Source organism: Sminthopsis crassicaudata, chromosome 4 (genome assembly GCF_048593235.1).
Source record: "Sminthopsis crassicaudata isolate SCR6 chromosome 4, ASM4859323v1, whole genome shotgun sequence".
In the NCBI taxonomy this organism is placed as follows: Eukaryota; Metazoa; Chordata; class Mammalia; order Dasyuromorphia; family Dasyuridae; genus Sminthopsis; species Sminthopsis crassicaudata.
In genome coordinates this window covers 70,439,201-70,459,940 of record NC_133620.1, presented here as the reverse complement: position 1 = coordinate 70,459,940, position 20,740 = coordinate 70,439,201, and the positions used below count along the sequence as shown (strand labels likewise).

Here is a 20,740-nt window from a genome sequence, read left to right as displayed (position 1 = left end):
TATGGCACAGTGGAAAGAGTACTGGCCCTGAAATTAAAAGAAGCTGAATTCAAATCTGATCTCAAACCTTTAACATTTACTAGTTGTGTGAGTGACCCTGGGCAAGTCACTTAACTCCAACTGTCTCACCAAAAAGAAAAGAAAGCTATATAAAGTGATTATGAGTGAGGGTCCATGTGAAGAGGGGTAAGTGAGACATCCTGAGCATTAGGACCACAGTGAGAAGATGCAAAGAAGTGATATTGCTGGAGAATAACCCAGATGTGCTAAAGGATAAATTGTTTGGAGAGGAGTAATATGAGATAAGGCTGGGAAAAATAAGATGATATCAATATATGGAAGACCTTGAATGCCATGCAAAGCTTTGAACTTGACTTGAGACTTGAGGAAGCCACTGAGACTATTTGGTTAGAGGAATACCATGACCATCTTAGTGAATCAGAATGAACTCCTGCCAACACGACGAAACAGATTGAAGGATAATGGGGGTGGAGGCTATTGGAGTAATGCAGGTGGATGGTAATAAGTACCCTGTACAATGATAGTGTCAGTGAGATTGGGAGATTGGATGGACACAAGAGAGGTTGTAGAGGTGGGGTTGATAAGACTTGGTATATGATAGAATCGGAAAGGTAAGAGAAAGATAGATCAAGGACAAATCCTAAGTTTCTGGGAAAACAAATTATTAGTAATACCCCAAAGAGAAGTAGTGAGATCAGAAGGGGGTAGAACAGGTGGTGGGGAAGAGGCAATCAGTTCAGCATGTTGAGATTGGGGTTCCATTATGGACCATTCCAAGTATAATTGTGAATCTTGGATTCAGGGAGAGACAAGGGCTGGAGATTTTGATTTGAGAATCATATGCACAGATGTGGCAATTGAAACTGTGGAAGTAAGATTGATAGTGGATAGAGAGAAGGCAGCCTCAGGAAGACCTTTGGGGAATGAATATATTAAGCGGTTGGAACAAGGTCATAAGGAGAATAAATGTAGACTTTTATTAGGAAGGCAATATTCAGTCATTGGGAAGGGAGATGAATTGTTAGCCTCCGATTAATGGTTGAGGGTCATCTGTCTCATTCAACCAATGAATTAACCATTGTATGTCTAGCTGTATTTTGTATTAAATAAAAGTGAAAACAGTCTCTGTTGTTTTGGAACTTACACTACATATACACAAATAAATAGATACAGAATAATTTCAAAAGATGATGGGGAAAGACAGGAGCCTCATATAGATGTCACTTGAGTCAAGTCTTGAAAAAAACAAGAGATTCTTAGAGAAAATGCATCTTAGACATGGGGGATAGCCAGATCAATATCATAGACACAAATGGATGGATGCAAAGAGAAGCAAGGTCATTTTGGTTGGATTATGGGATATATGGAGGAAATTAATGAGAATGGAAAGATAGGACTGAGTTCTGAAGGACACCAAGTTTTTCATATGATTTTCTAGCTTCTCATCCTCTGCAAGATATAGTGACCAATAAGAAGAAAATATTTTCATGGTGCTATTTTGACAGATACTGTCATTTGTCACATGTACTGTAATATGTCAAATAGAGAAATATATTGGCCCTTGGGAGCCACTAACATTTATTGAGTAAGGGAGTGACACAGCCAGTGTGTCAGAAAAATCAGTGTGACAGCTGTGTGAAATCTTCATTAGGGAAAGGAGAGTCTTTCAGTAGTGAGACCAGTTAGAAAGCTACTGCAATAATACAAGAAAAAGAATGCTGGTAGGTGGGGAGGAGCCCTAGAAAGAGCTCTTGCAGAGAGTAGGATTTGAGCTGAGTCTTGAAAACTTGAAGAACACCAAGGAAAATAAGAGGCAAAGACAAAAAAAGGAAGGACATTCCAGACATGGGAGAATTGTGAGTCTGTGACTCAGAAGAGAGATGCAGGCTGGAGACTATAGATAGATCTATTTATATGATTATTAGATCAATAAATAGAGCTATATTGTGGATGTGAATATATACATAAATATATATGTGTATATACATATATATAATACATTTACATATATATATAGAGAGAAACGGAGACAGAGATTCAGAAAGAGGAACAGAGAAATAGAGACTATATATACATATAAATAAATAAAATTAGTGTATAGAGTATTAAATACACACATACATATATACAATGAATACGTATTGGTGTTTTTCAAACCTTATAGTGCTATATAAACATGAGTGATTTTTGTTAATCAATACTTTTTTATCTGCTATAGATTTTACAATGTAACTCTGTGCTTAGCATATAATGTCCAGTACTTTCTTACTTGACAGAAAGTAACTTACAAAGCAAGTCATGAGTAGTCTTCTTGCCTTTAATCTCCTTCATTTCTTTTATCCTGTACCATGTTTTCTAATATAATTTTTCACTCTCCTTCTGTAAGCCTAGAAGTCCCCTTGCACAGAAACCACTGAGAATCAACATATGTGTTGATTTAGGTGGAGGATCCCCACACCAAGTTCTTCATAGGATTTTTCTATCTCCTCTCCTCTGAAATATATAGTGACCAATAAGAGAAAAATATTTTCTTGGTGCTATTTTGACAGATATTGTTGTTTGTCTCATATACTGTAATTAATATAAGATAAAGTTTCCTAGGAAATGCTTCTTGTTCTTTGGACTCATGATAAATCAATCTTTGAGACCTTCTAGTTTAATCCTATGCCAATTTACCCAAGCCATGGAAACAATTTTAAAAAGCATAGGGTCAAGGAGAACTTCCTGTGGATAATCCATAAGAGATCTCCTTCTACCTGAATATAAGTATATATTGGGTCTGGCTGTTCAACCAATTTTGAATCCAACTAACTGTATTATCATATACTCCATATCTTTCTATTTTGTCCACAAGAAAGAATAGCAGGAGAAACTTTACCTAATGCTCTGCTAAAAATTTAAGTAAACTAGGTCTACAACAATTCTCTCCATTACTCTGCTAACCTATCAAAAAAAGGGGGGGGTTGGGAGATGCTATTAGTCCAGCCTTTCTTGTTCTTAATTAAGTCATGCTGGCTCTTTGGGATCATCATTTCCATTGGCAAATGTTCAGGCCAATGTATTCTAAAATTTTATCAAGTACCAAAATCAAGCTCGCTGATTGGTTTATAGCCTCAACTCTTTCTCCTTTTTTTTTTTTGAAAACCAGGACAACTGTCTTTACAGTCGAGTAATGTCTCTACTGGTACCCATGATCTTGAAAAATCATTAATGATGGCTCAGCAAACACAAATATCATTTCCTTTAGTGTCCTAAGCTATAATTTATCTAGCTCAAATGACTTGAACTCTCTTTAAATCTCCACAGTTTCCCTAGACATAATTTCAGAATGTTTTAGTAAAGGGTGATTAGTAAATACCTAGAAAAAGAAGTCATTATAGGACTATGCCATACTTCAGTATTCACCCTCCATTAGTTGCTCTTTATTCCATCTTATATGTAAATATTTTTCAAATATGATTTGATGGATGAGCTTCCTGTGAAGCTGTATCAGCTTCTTTAACAAATCTCTCTCACTAGAAAGTATTTCTCTTTGTGTTTTTAGAATTTCATTCTTGAGACTCTTCTATCCCATCAAGGAGCCACAATCAGGTTTACCTAGCAGCTTCCACTTTAAAGGATGGAAGAGTCTGGAATCTAATATTCTGAAAGGCAAAGGAACTTGAATTTCAATCAAAAATTAACTATCCAGCTAAATTGAGCATTATTTCTCAGGGAATAAGATGAACATTCAATGATACAGGTGAATTGGATTTATTTATGATGAAAGGACAAGAGTTAAACAAAAAAATTTGATTTCCAAATACAAAACTCATGAGCAGCATAAAAAGATAAAAAGGAAAGAATTCTTGAGAATTATATCTCTGTTATGGGTATACTTAGAGAGTGAGGGTATAATGTGATTTTATTGTGATAACATGGAAAAGAAAAGAAAAGAGACTCTTCTATTCTTCCAGGGATGACTTCTTATCCTATCTATGAACCTTTAAAATTTACTCTTCTAAAATTTAACATATATTATAGGCCATGTCTAGCTTTTTTCCTCCTTCCACATCATAAACTCTAGCTTTTTTCCTCCTTCTACATCATAAACTCTCAAATGGTATAATGATTTTCCCTCAGGTTCCCATAATTTCTACCATAGCAAATAAGTTCTTCCATATTGGAGACAAATAATTTCAAAGGACAAATTCCCATTTGATTGGTTATTGAACTATTTTGAGTATGAAATTATCATAAGAAAAAGATAGAAATTACCCTCTCTGATGTTTTTAAAGTCAGACCAGCCAAATTGCTACAAAAAACATAGCATACAAATTCTTTCCTCTGCACCTTTGCTCATGCTGTTCTTCCTATATGAAATGCTCATATTCTCTCTGCAGAAAGAGTTCTGGAGTCATAGGAGACATATTCAAATCTTCCTTTTAGAGCTTACTACCTGTATAATTTGGGCAATTCACAATATCCTTGGACCAGTTTTTCACCAGTAAAAGATAGCCTCTGAAATTCTGTCCTGATCTAGGTTTATGACATTTTCTAGGACTAGAGTCCTGCCCACTCATCCTAAATCAACCCATCCCTTCTGAAAGATCCCTCATGAAAACTCCTTTCAGTGATTCCTCCTGTCACTAAGTTCTCATTAGGCTTATTATGTATCACACAGTTTTTACCCTTAATTATATACTGTGTTGTTCTCTGATTTTTCAATATGTGTCTTAATTCCCTGTAAAATTTATAAGTTTTTCAAGAACCAAAATCATTTCTAATTTTTTTCTTGTACTTCACAAGAGCAACACAGTTAGAGAGAGAGTTTGGGCCTCCAATAAAGGTGGACCAATTTAAATTGATGCAGTTAAGTGATGCAGTTGATAGAATGCCCAGGCCTGAAGTCAGGAAGACTCATCTTCCTGAGTTCAGATCAGCTTCAAGCACTTACTAGTTGTGTAACCCAAGGCAAGTCACTTAACCCTGTTTGCCTTAGTTTCCTCATCTGTAAAATTATTTAAAGAAAGAAATGGCAAACCACATCAATATCTTTGCTAAAAATAACTTAAATGGGGTCACAAAGAGTTAGACGCAACTTAAACAACTGAACAACAACAATTAACTTTCCCCAATCACAGACTTGATCATTCATTTCTAAATATCAGTTAGGAGTTCAATAAATAGTCTGATAGCACTAATTATGAGAGACTTTTCTTTAGGTCCTGGATCTGTACGACCACACTGGAGTCCCTGGGAAGGGAAACTTAGAAGAGGATCTTGCCATAAAGACATTCTGGGAAATTTGCATTCCCAGGACCATGACATCCATGCCTTACAATGGGGACAAGCAAATTACACTGGGTAACAATTCTGAAAGTAGTCAGAATAACTTTGCTTACCCGGAAAGCACTCCCAGGACAAGGTTGAGAACAAAGAAGGATCCGATGATGATGAGGGGGATGAAGTACAGCCAATTCCAGGTGGCTCCTAAGGCATCATTGGTCTGGAAGATAGAAAAACAGTCACAATGTTATTCCAATGGTATCCAAGAGGGGAAATGTAGTGTGTGGGTAAAAAAGAGCACTGTCCCTGGAATCAAAGGACCTAGACATGAATCCTAGCTTAACTTTAACTATGTAACCTTCAGAAATCTACAGAACCTCTCTGAGAGAGTTTCCTCATCTGTCAAATGAAAATAATACATTTTGCACTACTTTGTATCACAATTATTGTAAGGAAAGCATTTGTAACTGTTAAGTGCTACATAAATATGAGCCATCATTACTCCCTCAATAATCACAAATATGGAATCTTAACAAGTATAGTTACATCTTATTACTAAGTATCTCTCTTGACTTTGATTTGGATTTTCGAGGTCAAGTGACATTCTTCCAGGAGAGTCCAAGGGTGACTGACCACATGTAATTATAATATATGAGCCACCTCTTTTTCTATACCTGCTATGATACACTCCCAACTAGCAGGAATGAAGGCAACAGACAAACTAGCTATGGGGAGCTCTGTCATTTCATCAATAACAATTCTCTCCACCAATGCAATTCTCAATATCTTTGACTTCTTGAGATTATATACAACCTATCATCTAAGCTTTTCAATTAAATACTCATCACCTCCTGAAGTATTAGAAATTTCCCATAATAATTTTGATAACAACCTTCCCCTTCACACCTAACCTCAATCTTTTTTGCCTTTGTTCTCTCCTCAACACAGCAGAGACTTAAGTCCTTCCAACTGCAACATATATGGCCCATACTTTGGCTCTACTGAAGGGAGATTGAGACTGATGACTTTGTGCAACTCTGTCTCACTTACATCCAATTCACAGGTAAGTCAAGACTTCACTGGTGATATCATTATTCCTCTTCAAAAATGAAGGATAAACAACAACTGAAATAGAATGGGTTTAAATAAAAATAGAGAGGACTTAGGTCAGGCATCCAAAAGAATTATCCCAGCTGCCAGGGGAACAAGGAGACAATGTGGTTTCATGGGTAACAGACTATGCTCATAGTCAGTCAGTCAGTCAAATATGTAAAAGCCTCCTGCATGCCAGACACTATGCTAAATGCTGGGGATATAAAAAGAGGCAAAAGATAGTCCTTGTCCTTAAAGATTGCACAATCTGAGAAACCCCTAGCCTCAAGTTCTACCTCTAAACCTTAATATCTATGTGACTACAAAACAACTTCTATGAGCATTAGTTTCCTTGTCTGTACTTATCGTCTGGTATTGATCTGAGGAACACTAGGAGGATCTCAGATAAAGCAGTGTCTACTCTGCCATCTTGGATCTACCCCATCTATACTTATCTTAAAGGGTAGCAACCACAATCAGATTGTCAATCAATAGTCAGACAAGCAGCAAAATGCTTGCAAATCTTAAATTGTTATGCAAATGCCAATTATCACTATTAATAAGCTATGGAAGGTCATTATGGCTCTCTTTTATTGTAAGGATTTTAATGGAGGCAAGAAGTTATTTCTCTAGGAGACTTGAAGTGTCAGACCCTACTGAAAGACTGGAACATGAATTTAATGATCAAGAAACAGCCTTGTTTCTATATACAACCCTGTGCAGAAAGGGCAAGAAGAAATCTGATTAGTTACAATGATTGATTGATTAGTGCTTCTTGGAATAAATGTGTTTTACTTCCTCGAGGACCATAGCCCAGATTCACTCTTTTCTCAGGCTAGAACATGTCAAGGGCAAGGACCCTGTCTTACACCTCTTTGTTTAGATAAGAGTCGCTGTGAGTGGCACCTCTCACAACGCTAGGGCCACTGTGATGACGGATTGGCATTACCCAATGTCAACAATGATGATGATGAACAGCAGCAAATGAGCAGTAGCTACAACCACTGCCCTGGGGAATGATTAAAGATGATTGACAGCTTAAAAGGTTTTTCTGGAGAAAGCTGTTTGACATCCTTCCTAGATTATTCACAAACCTTTTAATAGAATTGCTGCCCCCTCTCAGCCTCCTTCGCCAGTCTTTCTCTCCCTGTACTTTTTCCCAGTACCTCCCTTTACCAGGGGGGTCTCACCCCACCTTATTCATTGGTTGATGAATCAGTGACAAGGCCAGTTGGGGGGGATAGGCCCAGGCAGCAGTGGGCAGACAATGGACACCACTCTTTCTTCCCTCAGAATGGAAGGCTTTTTTTTTCCTTTCTTATTTTCTTTCCAAGACTAATTAAGCCTTCAATCTGCATCTGATTCATCATTATTAAAAATCTTAAAATTGTCCAGTGTAGGAGAGACGACTGTTGAAGTGTCTTTTGAGAGAGGGGAAAAAATAACATTTTTTAAAAGTCATCAACAGCTTTGGAGGCAGCAACTGCCTTAGCACCAAGCAGGAGGGGGAAAACGTGAAGCAAAGGTGCAAGTTAAACCCCTGAGTTGTGACTATTGTCTCTCTCATGGTGTGCATGTGTCTGTCTCATAGCAGGGGGGTGGAAGAGAGAAGGGTAAATGTGTGTGTGTGTGTGTGTGTGTGTGTGTGTGTGTGTGTGTGTGTGTGCTTTCTCTCTTTCATTCTCTTTCCACTAACCCCCTCCTTCCACCCCCCAACAAGTGACAGGCTCTATTCTCACAAGCTGCTTTCATGGATTATTATTATAGGTTTTCATCCACTCTTGCTTCAGAGACACTGAGAAGTCATTGCAAACTACTCTAAACAAGGCTCACTCTGGTGAAAAATACCAATATTACCCAGAATCCTCTGCTAAGTTCAAGGTACCCATTTACCTTCCTCTCCTGTCCTTCCCTCCCCTGGTTATCAGGATTGTCTAAAAAGGGAAAGGAACTTTAGCAAAACCTTAATCAGGAAGGGAACCCCTCTTAAAGAGGACCCTAATAAAAGAAAGGATGAGTGCCCTTCCAAGACTTAATGACTCCCTGTTTAGCTGAAATAACTGTCAGTAGACCAGAATGATGGCTCATGGCTATCTAGCTTAAGTCTTCCCTCATCCTCTGGTTCTTACCTTCCTTTCTCACCTATAAGTTCTAATCCCCTAGGACTGACACACACACGTGCACACACTATATGGGGATGATGACAGACGGTGAGAAAAGGTCCGGGGGTGGCAGTACACCTGCGCAGGGAAAATGCTCAGTGGGTACCAGCACCCAGGCAGGGAGAATGTTTTCCTTTGGGAACCTGCCCAGTTGGGGGTGGCAGACCCACCCCCTCCCTGAGTAAACAGGAGCACATGGCAATTATCACATTAGTCTTCAGGAGAAGTGGGAGAAGAAGAGATGATTGGTAGAACAAATGAAATGGAGAGAAGTTAATTGGAGAGATGGAAAGAAATGAATTCTTTACCTTTTTCTGAACATCCACTTATTTTCATTTTCCAGTTGTAAGTTGCTGTCTCCCACCCTGAGAAATAGGGACCCTGGTCTCTGATCCAGAAATCCTTGGAAAAACCATATCTCTCAACTCTCTTGAAGTATATCTTAGATTTTAACTCCCTCAAATAGAAGTTTCATTAAATGGAGGTTGGGTTGTCAGGAAGGCCAAAAGAATGAAGATGACAACTGATATTTATATAGCCCCGTAAAACTTGCAACAGAGATAGAGAGGTCATTTCCTCTGAGCATTACATTAGGCATATGGAACAGGTACTACCAATATTATCATTCCCATTTTATTGTCACTCAACAACCATTTATTAAAATATTTCAGGCACTGTGCTATTCTGTGAGACTGTGAGACAAAAAAATGACAAACAATAGTGTCTGCTCTCAAGTTATTCATAATCTAATTGGGGAGGGGGGTGACATGCAAACAACTATATACAAGATTAATTGAAAATGATCTCAGAGGGGAAACTCTAAGATGAAGGAGGAGAAGGAAGTTGACACTTGAAGGAAGTCAACGAAATCAGGGAAGGGAGATGAAAAAGGGAAAGAGCTCCAGACATGAGAGACCACCAGGGAAAATATCCTAAGTTGGAAGATGTTCAGGGTCAGCAAGAAAACCACTGGGTCATTGGGAATACAGACAACATGAAGAGTTGATAGGAAGGGGACAGGTTAGGAGGCAAGCAGAGAATTTCACATTTGATCCTAGAGGAAATAGTAAGTCACTGGAGTCTATTGAATGGGAGATAGAGACATGTAATTTTCTAGATTGGTAAATTGAGACTTGAAGATCATCCAGATCATATAGTTACTGTCAGATTTCAACCTTAACTGTACTATCATACACACTAATTATCACAACTATCTCTCAGGATAAAGGGATGACAGTGACTATTTCAAAAGTCTTTCTCATTCACATTCTCTGGTCAAATCATGCTCTAGAAGTGAAAAGGCCATAAATAAAGACTCCAAAGTTATAAGACCAAGGGAGAAGCTAGGTAATTCAGTGGATCAAGTGCCAGCCTGGAATCAGAAGACGCACCTTGCTCCATTCAAATCTGACTTCACTTATGAGCTGTGCGGCCCTAGACAAGTCACTTAACCCTGTGTGCCTCAGTTTCTCATATATAGAATGAGCTGAAGAATTAAATTGCAAACTACTCTAGTATATTTGCCAAGGAAACCAAAATAGGGTCATAAAGTCAGCCACAACTGAACAACAAAATAAGAGCTCTTAGGATATTTTTACAATGATTCAAGAACATTTTTACTTCTTCACTCTTTGACTTGAACAAGCTGCTCCAGGAAGGTTCTTCCTAAATTTTATGATAATGTATTTTATGATAATGTATTATAGTTGTTTTTTCAAACTTTAAACTGCTTTAAAGATGGAATGAGATAATTCTTCCCAAGTGGGGCATATTGTAATATTAGTATCAATGGTCAACTAACTCACTGATGATGTTGCACCAATGTTATAGACCATGCAATACATAACAGAAGATAGAAATGACTCCTAGTCTGTGGGGAAGTCAGGATAAAACCCCTAGCTTTGTCTGATTAGTCCTATAGGAGTGCAACAACCTAGATTAAAGACAGTGTTCTATAAGTAAATAACTTATTCTCTTTACCTGAATAAAGTAACTCATTAAACTACTATTCTGATGAGCTTAGCTATTCAGATATAGAGTAGCTGGACCCTCCCTAGCATCTCTGTCTCCTCTCCATCCCATATTAAACTCTGCTAATTTCTGCTGTCAAGCCTGGATCACCTTTCCAAAACTACCAAATACCCCAGGTAGTGTTTCTACAGGCAATATATTCCCCACCATTCTGGGAGATGATGAATATAATGATGAAGATGGATTGCCATTTCTATAAAATTTTAATGTTTAGAAAGCGGTTTAAATTAATTATCCTATTAATTATCTTAAATTAATTACCTCTCTATATTTCTTTGAGGTAAATAATACAAAAGTCATCAACAGCTCTGGAGGCAGCAACTGCCTTAGCACCAAGCAGAAGGGGGAAAACATGAAGCGAAGGTGCAAGTTAAAACCCTGAATTGTGACTATTATCTCTCTCATAGGTGCATAGTGTCTGTCTCATAGCAGGGGGGTGGAAGAGAGAAGGGTAAATGTATGTGTGTGCTATTACCATCCCCATTTGATACATGACAGGCAGCACTGGATAGAGAGTAGAGAGCTGGCCTTGAAGCCAGGTTAATTTTCTTCTGTTGACACATACCAGTTGTGGAATATTAGGGAATTCACTTAAACTCTTGGTACCCTAGGCCAGTGATTAAAAAAAACAAGCAAACAAAAACTCATAGAAACAGGGACCATACATAAACCATACATTAAGATGAGTAAGACTATATATTGTCTCAGAAAGCCACATATTAACATTATCTATGTTGTGTTATATTCTATTTCTTTTGTATATTTCTCTATTACAGTTTATTCTAGTTTGGGCCACATTCAAGCCCAATACCTCTACTCTAGCAACTTACTAAGACTCTATATTCAAAGAAGATGCTAACCTACTCTGGTAAAGAGAGTTTTCTAATTTGAGAGATCCCTAGGCCAATAAAATCCTTTCTCTATCCCTATTTTACAGATGAAAGAGAGGCATTAAGAGGCTGATTGACCCAACATCACACAGGTCCTATCAGAACTGAGATTCAAAGCCAGATCTCTTCTGACTTCAAATCCAGCATACTTTCCATTTCAGTGCCTTTCAAATGGGCCCAGAAGACAGCCAGGTACACATTTGTGAAGTAGCCTAGAGAGTATCTTATATCTTCTGGGTAAAGCAAGGATTTTTTTTTAATGTCAGGAAATTATCAACCAAAATGTCAGGCTCCCACCTATTACTTTTGGGTCCTTGAGGGTACTAGTAAAATTGAAATACTTTTAAAAGTTAAAATAAATAAAAACAAGGAATTTCATTCCTGGGTCTACAAGAATGAAAAAATGTATCTGTCCTCCTAGCCAAATGGCAGAATGAGGGATAGAATAACTACTTAAAAATGCAAGGGATAGAAGAAAGGACAATGAAGAACTGTGTATGAAACTGAAGCACCTGCCACCAACCACCATGATGGCTAAACCTGTTCATTCTTAAAGGCAAAACATATTATTGCATATTAGATCTTTAATAAACACACTAAGTCTCAATGTTAGGAGAAAGAGCAAACAAGCAATAATAGAGGTGGAATCTGTCTTCACTAGGGGTCTGACTACAAGTAATTAAAGCTCCCCATGCATTCATATCCTATCATGTATCTAGATTATTTAAGGGAATACCTCCTCCCCCAAGCCTTTCTGTCTGAATACCACAGCGATCAACGCTACGGAAACAGAGGGAGAAAAATGCCCCAGGCAAGAGTGCAAATGATCTTAGCACCAGCACTATTGAGCACTAAGTAGAGTCATCTGCATTAGCATGTATGAAAACATATGTGTCCTTCTTGGGATGGAGAAGACTGCAAAAACAAGGAGTGGGTTTGAGAGAAAAAAAAAACCTTTCTGGGCTGAAATGCTGAAAGGGAATCTGGCAATAATGAGATTAGGGTCATGGGGATCCATCCTTCTACAGAAATTGTTAGCCATACAAGAGTTTCTTTCATAGAAGAGCCATTATTTCCAATCCAATTTCTAAAACAAAACTCCCTAAATTCTGGTGTCTGTGCTGTTTTGTTATTCAGTTTCTGGTTAGAAACAATTAATGATACCAGATTGAAGAGAAGGCTTCAGGTCCTACATCCTACATTTTCCAGCTAGGTCCTAGACCCAAAGCAATGAAGACAGGCATGAGGAAATCCCCAGCCTGGAAAGGAGAGATGGTCCTTGGGCAATACATCACTGAGTGCCCCCAAAGTTATAAAAAGTCTTAAAACATCACAACAAACATTATCATATTATTTGTATCAAGGTATTTTTTAAAAATAATGTATTAAAGGAATGTAAATTCCTTGAGGACATGGTTAATTTCAATTTATGATAATATAATATTTCACTTATTTAATTGAAGTTAGGATCTGAACCTGTGACTTCATTGCTTTGGAGAGCTCTCTGATGAAGAAACTAGTGAGTTAGCCAATAAACATTTAGAAAGCATCAATCATGTGCCAGGCACTATGCTAAGTCCTAGACATCAAAAGAAAGTCAAATGACAGTCCCTGACATTGAGAGGCTCAACAGCATAAAAACAACTATATACAAGCAAGCTACATAGAGGGTAAGTAAATCAGCAATAGAGGGAAAGCCTAGAATTAAGAAAATAGGGAAAGACTTCCAGGTACCTTCTTTGCAATTTATAGTCTCAGAGAGTTGCCTGGAACATGTGTCCCAGGCAAGGTTTGAAGCCATGTTCTCGACTTCAAGATCAGTCCTCAGGGCATTGCAACTCATTGCCTCTCTACCATTGAGTAAATGCATATTGATTGGTCATTCACATTTGATGTTAACTAGAACGTGAAGAGATGGTGCAAGACTAGAATACAAATGGTGCTAGAGCTGATTTCTCTTACTTTTTGTCCTGAGAGAGGACAAATATTATCCAAACCTCTCTGCTCTTTTTGGATTTCCACTCCCCTTGCCTTCAACAAGAACATCATCTATAGGGTCAAAGGATATGAACAGACAATTTTCAGTTGAAGAAATTAAAGTCATTTCTAGTCATATGAAAAAATGCTCTAAATGACTATTTATCAGAGAAATGCACATTAAGACAACTCTGAGGTATTACTACACATCTCTCAGATTTGCTAAAATAAAGGAAAAGATAATGATAAATGTTAAAGGGGATGTAGGAAAACTGGGACACTAATACATTGTTAGAGGAGTTGTGAACTGAACCCACCATTCTGGAGAGCAATTTGGAACTATGCCCAAAAGGTTATCAAACTGTATACTCTTTGATCCAGCAGTGTCTCTATTGGGCCAGTATCCCAAAGAAATTATAAAAAAGGGGAAAGGACCCACATTTGCCAAAATGTTTGTAGCAGTCCTTTTTGTAGTGGTGAGGAACTGGAAACGGAGTGGATGCCCATTGGTTGGGGAATAGCTGAATAAGTTATGGTATATGAATTTTATGGAATATTATTATGCTATAAGAAATGATCAGTAGGATGATTTTAGAAAGGCGACCATGAACTGACGCTAAGTGAAGTGAGTAGAACTAAGATTATGTAATGATCGACTATGATGGACTTAGTTCTTTTCAACAATGAGCTGATTCAGGTCAATTCCAATAAATTTGTGAAGGAGAGCCATCTATACCCAAAGAAAGAACTGTGGGGACTGAATATGGATCACAACATAATATTTTCACCTTTTTGTTGTTTGCTTCCTTTTTGTTTTCTTTCTCATTTGTTTCCTTTTTGATCTTATTTTTCTTATGCAGCATAATATATGTGGAAATATGTGTAGAAGAATTGCACATGTTTGACATATATTGGATTACTTGCCATCTAGGGGAGAATGTGTGGGGAGGGGAGGGAAAAATTTGGAACACAAGGTTTTGCAAGGATGAATGTTGGAAATTATCTTTGCATGTATTTTAAAAATAAAAAGTTATTGTTAAAAAAATAAGGACATTATCTCTATTTTTCCTCTACCCTCTTGGTTACATAAAGATAATTCTAAATGAACATTCACATTGTCTATTATGGATAAAGAGGGTGACTTAAGATGCTGGTAAATGACTCTCAGATATTCTTACCAACAGAGCAAACTTATATATGGCTCAAAGTTTGTAAATTACTTTATTTGATCTACTCAATGAAGTGGGTATTATTTTCATTTTGCAAATGAAGTCCTAGATATTAAATGACTTATCCAGGTAATAGAAGTAAGATTTGAATCCAAGTCTCTGCCAATTTCAAATCCAGCATTCTTTCCACTATAGCATGCTGCTTCATATATCTATTGTTTTCCAAAACGTGGGAGCCAATAGTGGCCTGGTCAAACTTTTGGTGGCCATTGTCATCCCTCCTACATTGTTCCTTTAGTATACAATGATGATATGGTACATCTGGACCTGTGATAGGAGGTGGGTGGGAAAGTCACTGAAGCCTTGTTAAAACCACCCACTTATAGTTCAGAGCTCAATGTAAAACAAATCCATCCTAGGTCTTAGTCAGTAGAGCTTAGTAAAGGAAATACCAGAAGAACATATTTATAACTAATATCTTCACTGTTTACAATGCACCATGACTTATGCCTTAGACCATTGTTATAGTGAGACTGAAAATGAAAGTGAGAAAAGGAAGTATAAAATGATGATCTTACTGGTAGAAACAGTACTTTAACATAAAATTAAGAGAACAGATCAGGTGATATAAAAGATGAATACAATATGGATTTCCAGTCTATTTCATAGTGGGGAGATGGGGGAGATGGGATGGGCCTAAAATAGATCATGATTCCAACTCTTTACACTATTTTACCTCCTCAATTCAGGAGTATAACCAACTTGAAGTATCTGACAAGGGAGGATGTCTTGAAATTTCTACCTCCCTAATTAATTAACATCAACAAGAGTCTTGTTATCCAAGGCATTAAGTAAGGCACTAGAAATACAGTGACAAAAGTTAAGTAGTTCTTTAGTCAGTTTGGATTCTTTTGAGGCAGAGAACATCCCATCTCTATTCATAAGGATCTTGACAGAGGCCTCATAGCAGGGAAAAGTGAATCCAAGCAATACTGAATGTTTCTAAACAGAAGAGCAGAAAGAAGAGGAGTCAGGAGTGAAGTGAGAAGGAAAAAGAGGAAAGACAGAGAACATAACAGGGAAAAGAAGGGGGATGAAATAGAGGAAGGAGTAGAGAAAGGGAGACAGGCAGGCAAAGAGACAGAGAAAAAGAGACTGAGAAAGGGAAGAAGAAGAGAGACAGGGAGGGAGGGAGGAAATGAGAGAAAGAAAAAGGCAGAGAGATAGATGGAGGAGGGAGGGAGAAAGAGGGAAGAAGTGAAGGGGGAGGGAGAGGAGAGAGAGAGAGAGAGAGAGAGAGAGAGAGAGAGAGAGAGAGAGAGAGAGAGAGAGAGAGAGAGAGAGAGAGAGAGAGAGAGAGAGATTTATGTGGATTTTTCAAAGAGCTAATTAAATGCCTTGATATTTTCTCATCATTGAGTAGACAGTTAGTGACTGATTACTAGAGTTTTATCTGGGATTATCACTTAATAAGCCCTTCTTCTGTGACTGAGAGCTTTCTTCCATCTTTCCTCAAAGAACCTCATCTCATCTTCTAATCCCCTCAGGAAATAAAAAAAGCTCCTTGGTCCTTATCTCTAGTGAGGCAAGAAAAGATTCAAAGTAAATCAAGTCTGACTTCTTTTTCCTCCAAATCTAGTGTCCTCTAGAAACACAAAACCCTCTATGCTGCAGGTAGGGCAGGAAGAGAAAGGAAATTTCACTAAGCATGAATTTAGGGAACATGAATCCTTTAGCTCATGGCTGATTTTGATTTGATTTCTTAACATTTGTTTTTGGTATTTGGGGTTTTGCAATTATAGGATTGATCACAGTTCAAATGTTAGAGGATCTTCAGTGAGCAAATGATGAATAGAGAACAGGAAACAAGTAGAAAAAAATACTGGATTTTGGAGCTCCAAGACCTGGTTTTGAATCCTGTATTTGCCATTTACTACCCATGTATATTGGGCATTTCATGAGATTACAGACTTAGAACTTGTAGGAATCTTAGATGCCACCTGGTCCACATTCTTCATTTTGCAAATGAAGCTCTGACTCTTAGAGATGTTAAATGAAAGTAGAAGATGCAACATCTGGACCCAAATCTTCTATATTCAGGTTCAGTCAATGTCCTACTTTACCAATGGAGCTTCCCAAAGTTACTTGCTTTTTCCTAGGTTCCATTTTCCTACTCTACCAAAAAAAACCAAGGTGGTTAGACTCAAGCATTTCTAAGATCCCATTCAACTCAAGACTCCATCCCTTCTGTTTCTCAAAATCCTAAAGACCACTGTTGGATATCAAAGAAAGTTAAAATGAGGGCAGTGACTGTGGTCAGGTCAGAAAAAAGTGAAGAAAGGTGGGTAGGAAATTACTCTTTCTGCAGAGAATCTTTCTTATTGACATTTTAACACCATCCCTGGGAAAAGTAAATTAATACCTATTTCCAAAGCCAAAGTTGCATATAATTTTCCTTGTATTAGTTTAGTATCAAAATCTATAGAAATCTTCTAGCTCCTTCTGTATCAAATTTGATTGATTCAGCCTATTCAATCTCCTTGACAATGCTGACTGCTTCATTAGAAAAGTGGTGGGGGACAACAAGTAAAGGAGAGAATAAAAAAAAGAAAAGAGGAGATGTGAGAAGGCAGTAGGGAAGAAGGAAAAAACAGGAGCTGGACAGTGAGAGAGTGATTCATTTCATATACTCCCAAGTTTGAAATAGATACATGTTCCCCGTTGGATGCTGCTATAGCACTTCACAATCTCTCTCCCATGATAATCAATCATTATACACACCTATACTGGTAAGGAATCAAACTACAGATCAGTTGCAGGGATTTTCAATTTTTTTTAAGAAGCCCCTCAGCTTCCCTATTTTAGAGGCTAAAAGAGGAACTTTTCCCTTTCTGAATTCTGGTGAAGACTGTTTTCTTCACAGTAATCCTGGCAAGGACAGAAGACAGTCTTTCAGACCCCTGTGGTGAAGAAACCCACTCATATTCTGATGTATGAAGGAAAGTAATCACAAAATAGCCCTCTATCCTTTAATATGTGCACATGAGTACATGCATGCACGCGCGCGCGCGCACACACACACACACACACACACACACACACAAACACCCTTCAATGCTTATTTAATAGGGATTATATAAAATAAGATTCCTGGATACACCAGGTATTATCTAACTGTTCAAGGGGACCTGAAATTTTCACGTTAATACAAAATGGAATACTATCTGGGTTGGGTTAGTCCCTCAAATTATGGCCATTTCACCCCAACCTTAAATCTGTATCTTTGAATCTTTGTTTTACAAGGAAATATTATTAGCCTTCCTTCTAGTCTTAATCTTTCTTTGATTATTTTACCTTTTACCAGACTTTTGCCTTATTCATTGATTATCCTTCCCGCTCTCCAAATTACTTCCAGAAATTGAGTATCTTGTTTCTTTCTGGGAATTTGTGTTGATTCTTCCACAGTATCCTATTTTTTCTGTGAACTTCTTGGTTCTTCCAGCCCTCCAAGGCATGGTACCCATTCCTGAACCCCAATGTCTCAAAATAAATAACAAAATGCCCTCTTGACAACATCTACCCCCTATTGACCAATAGCAGTTTCTCCTGATAATATGCAGTACCAACCTGCTAGAGTATCCAATGCTATCTATTTTTGGATCTTCTCATGTTAACTATCTGCCTCCATGGATTCCTTTATCTTATCTTGGTGGACTTATCTATTCTTCATGCCCTAGTTACACAAAGCATTATCTAACCCATGGGGGGAACTGAGTACTCCTGGTCTTTGCAAGTCTGTCCCAATCCACTGCCAAGTAGAATTTACTTCTGACAGTAAAACTTGGGACCGGTTGTTTCCAATAAAAACCCAGGGATTCAGCTAGAATCAGATCAATCGTAGAAATGTAACGAATGAGACAAAGCTATTCAACTTGCTAAACTATAATAAAAGCAATCTCTGCCACTTGCAAAGCACTTAATGACTTCAAAATGCTTTATGAATATTATCTCATTTAATTCCCAAGATAATTCTATAATAATACAAAGTATTATCATCTCAGTTTTACAAATCAGGAAACTGAGACTTGAGAAGTCAATCAGTTATTTAGTGTCAAAGACCAGATCTCAACATTAGCTCTTCCACATGTCACCTAAGAATGAGGACACAGATCATAACTGTAAGAGTTCTGTTTTTAAAGTGGGCCTTAGAGAAACTTGGAAAATACAGGAGAGAAAACCATTTCTACTCCCTCCATTTTATCTTATTTTATTTATTGTTGATTCAGCTAACTCCTTAACATTAGTATAGTCTGGGCTCTGAATCCAGAAATGCTGGTAGGTCTGGGTAGGAGACCGTAAGAATGCTGTATCTCTATTTTGGGGGGAAACTACTATTTCATTTTTGTCTTTTGATGTCAAGTACCTTTACACAGTAAAGTACTGATATATAGTAGAGAAAGAAAAGAGAACAAACATTTACTAAACTTCTGTACTGTGTCAGGTGCTATGTTAAGCACTTTATAAATAGTATCTCATTTGATTCTTAGTAGATCTTGTTAGATACTTTTAAAAAAATGTTGCATTGAATCATCAGATCAGAATCTTTTTTGATACTAAGAATGGATCTTAGCACACACAGGAGGAAAAAAAAAGATAAGCTCTAAAGACTATACAGCTATCCCTTCCACATGGCAATTTTTTCTCTTGCAGCTTCAATATGTCAAAGGTTGGCATAAAAAATTAAATGAAATTTAGGAGGGGGAGCTGTACAAAAGCCACAAATGACATGCAAAGGCCAGCCAACAACATAGGTAAAATTTAGAAACTCAGAAAAGTATAAAATATATGTATAGCCTTGCATAATATAGCCTGTGATCAGATACTTACAGTTTTATAAATAAGATACTATATTTTACAAATTTTACAATAAGATACTAAAAAGCTAGAGGAAAAATTCAAATGCCTTCTTTGGTATGAAGGGAGAGCCAAAAATTTTTACACAGATTTTCCAGATTGCAGTAACCCTAACATATGTAATGTGGAAGGAATAATTGTATTTCTATGTGTTCTATGAGCATCCTACCTACTAATAAAATGACTTTTTTTTTTACTGAGTCCCTGCTATATGCAAAACATTTTGCTAGGGCTGTAAGGTAGGAACATTGATGATCAACCCAATTCTACTCCCAAAAAACATGCACATGTCAAGAGATATCTAGAGAAACTTGGAAGAGACTACTAGATAGGGCTATAGGATTTCAGAAGGTGGTGTTCCTGTATGCTCCAGTGACCTAAGAAGATCTCATGAAAAAAAATCACTCTTCTTCTACCTTGAACAATTAGTAGTCTCCCAAGTTTGCTCCAATCTTTAAGCACCTTCATTCCCTAGAGGTCTCCTGCTCTAACCTAGACATATTCACATACTGCCAAGTCCTGTATAATCACATAATTATCTAGGTATCATGCACCTGGCTGGCAGTTCTGCTGCCTTGGGCACTGATCCCATGAAATCTCCTATATCATACAGTGTCAGAACAAGCTTGTTCTTGGATAGTAGGCCTCCAAGGAGCACCACAAAACTTCATTGTGACAGGCCACACATTGAGTCCCCTACCCTTCCCTCAGCTGCTCAAGGGCATTTTCAGGCAATGCTGAGCCATCTTTCAAAGTAAGAATTAGCTCCTATATCTAGGGTTAAGGAAGAATTACATCAGACCTAAAAAAATGACTTGGTAGGCAAAAACAAATTCCAATAAAAACAGAAAGCACCACCCACAATCCTGGTACTATAAATAGGAAAGTTACTGTTGTCCCAGGTCACTAGATGCATCATCACTGTGACCTGGTTAAAATGAGAAATGGTTTAAAGAATTTATATAAAGGTTGTGGGTTAATAGATCTTTTTAAAAATCCAACCTCTTCCATAGATGGGAGATTATGGTGTCTGAGAGAAGGATCAGTAAAATTACTTTAGCTGAAAAAGGAGCAGAAATTGTAGAAGAGATTGAGAAGGTTTGGGGATTACATAAAGAGTAGAGAGAAAATTTGGAGAGAGAAAGAAGAGAATGAGGAAAAGAAATCCTTTTTTAGAAAAAGGTACAGAAATTAAATCTAAAAGAATTTTGGCATC

The 20,740-nt window shown here is 37.5% G+C and overlaps 1 protein-coding gene across 3 annotated transcripts in view; it reads right to left on the bottom strand.

Moving 5' to 3' along the window:
* Positions 1–20,740, bottom strand: part of CACNA1E (calcium voltage-gated channel subunit alpha1 E) — a 616,215-nt gene that overhangs the window by 209,324 nt on the left and 386,151 nt on the right. For all 3 annotated transcript variants that reach the window (XM_074308523.1, XM_074308524.1, XM_074308525.1), the window contains one exon: positions 5,406–5,509. In XM_074308523.1, the coding sequence (XP_074164624.1) occupies positions 5,406–5,509 (104 nt within the window). The remainder of the gene's footprint in view (positions 1–5,405; positions 5,510–20,740) is intronic.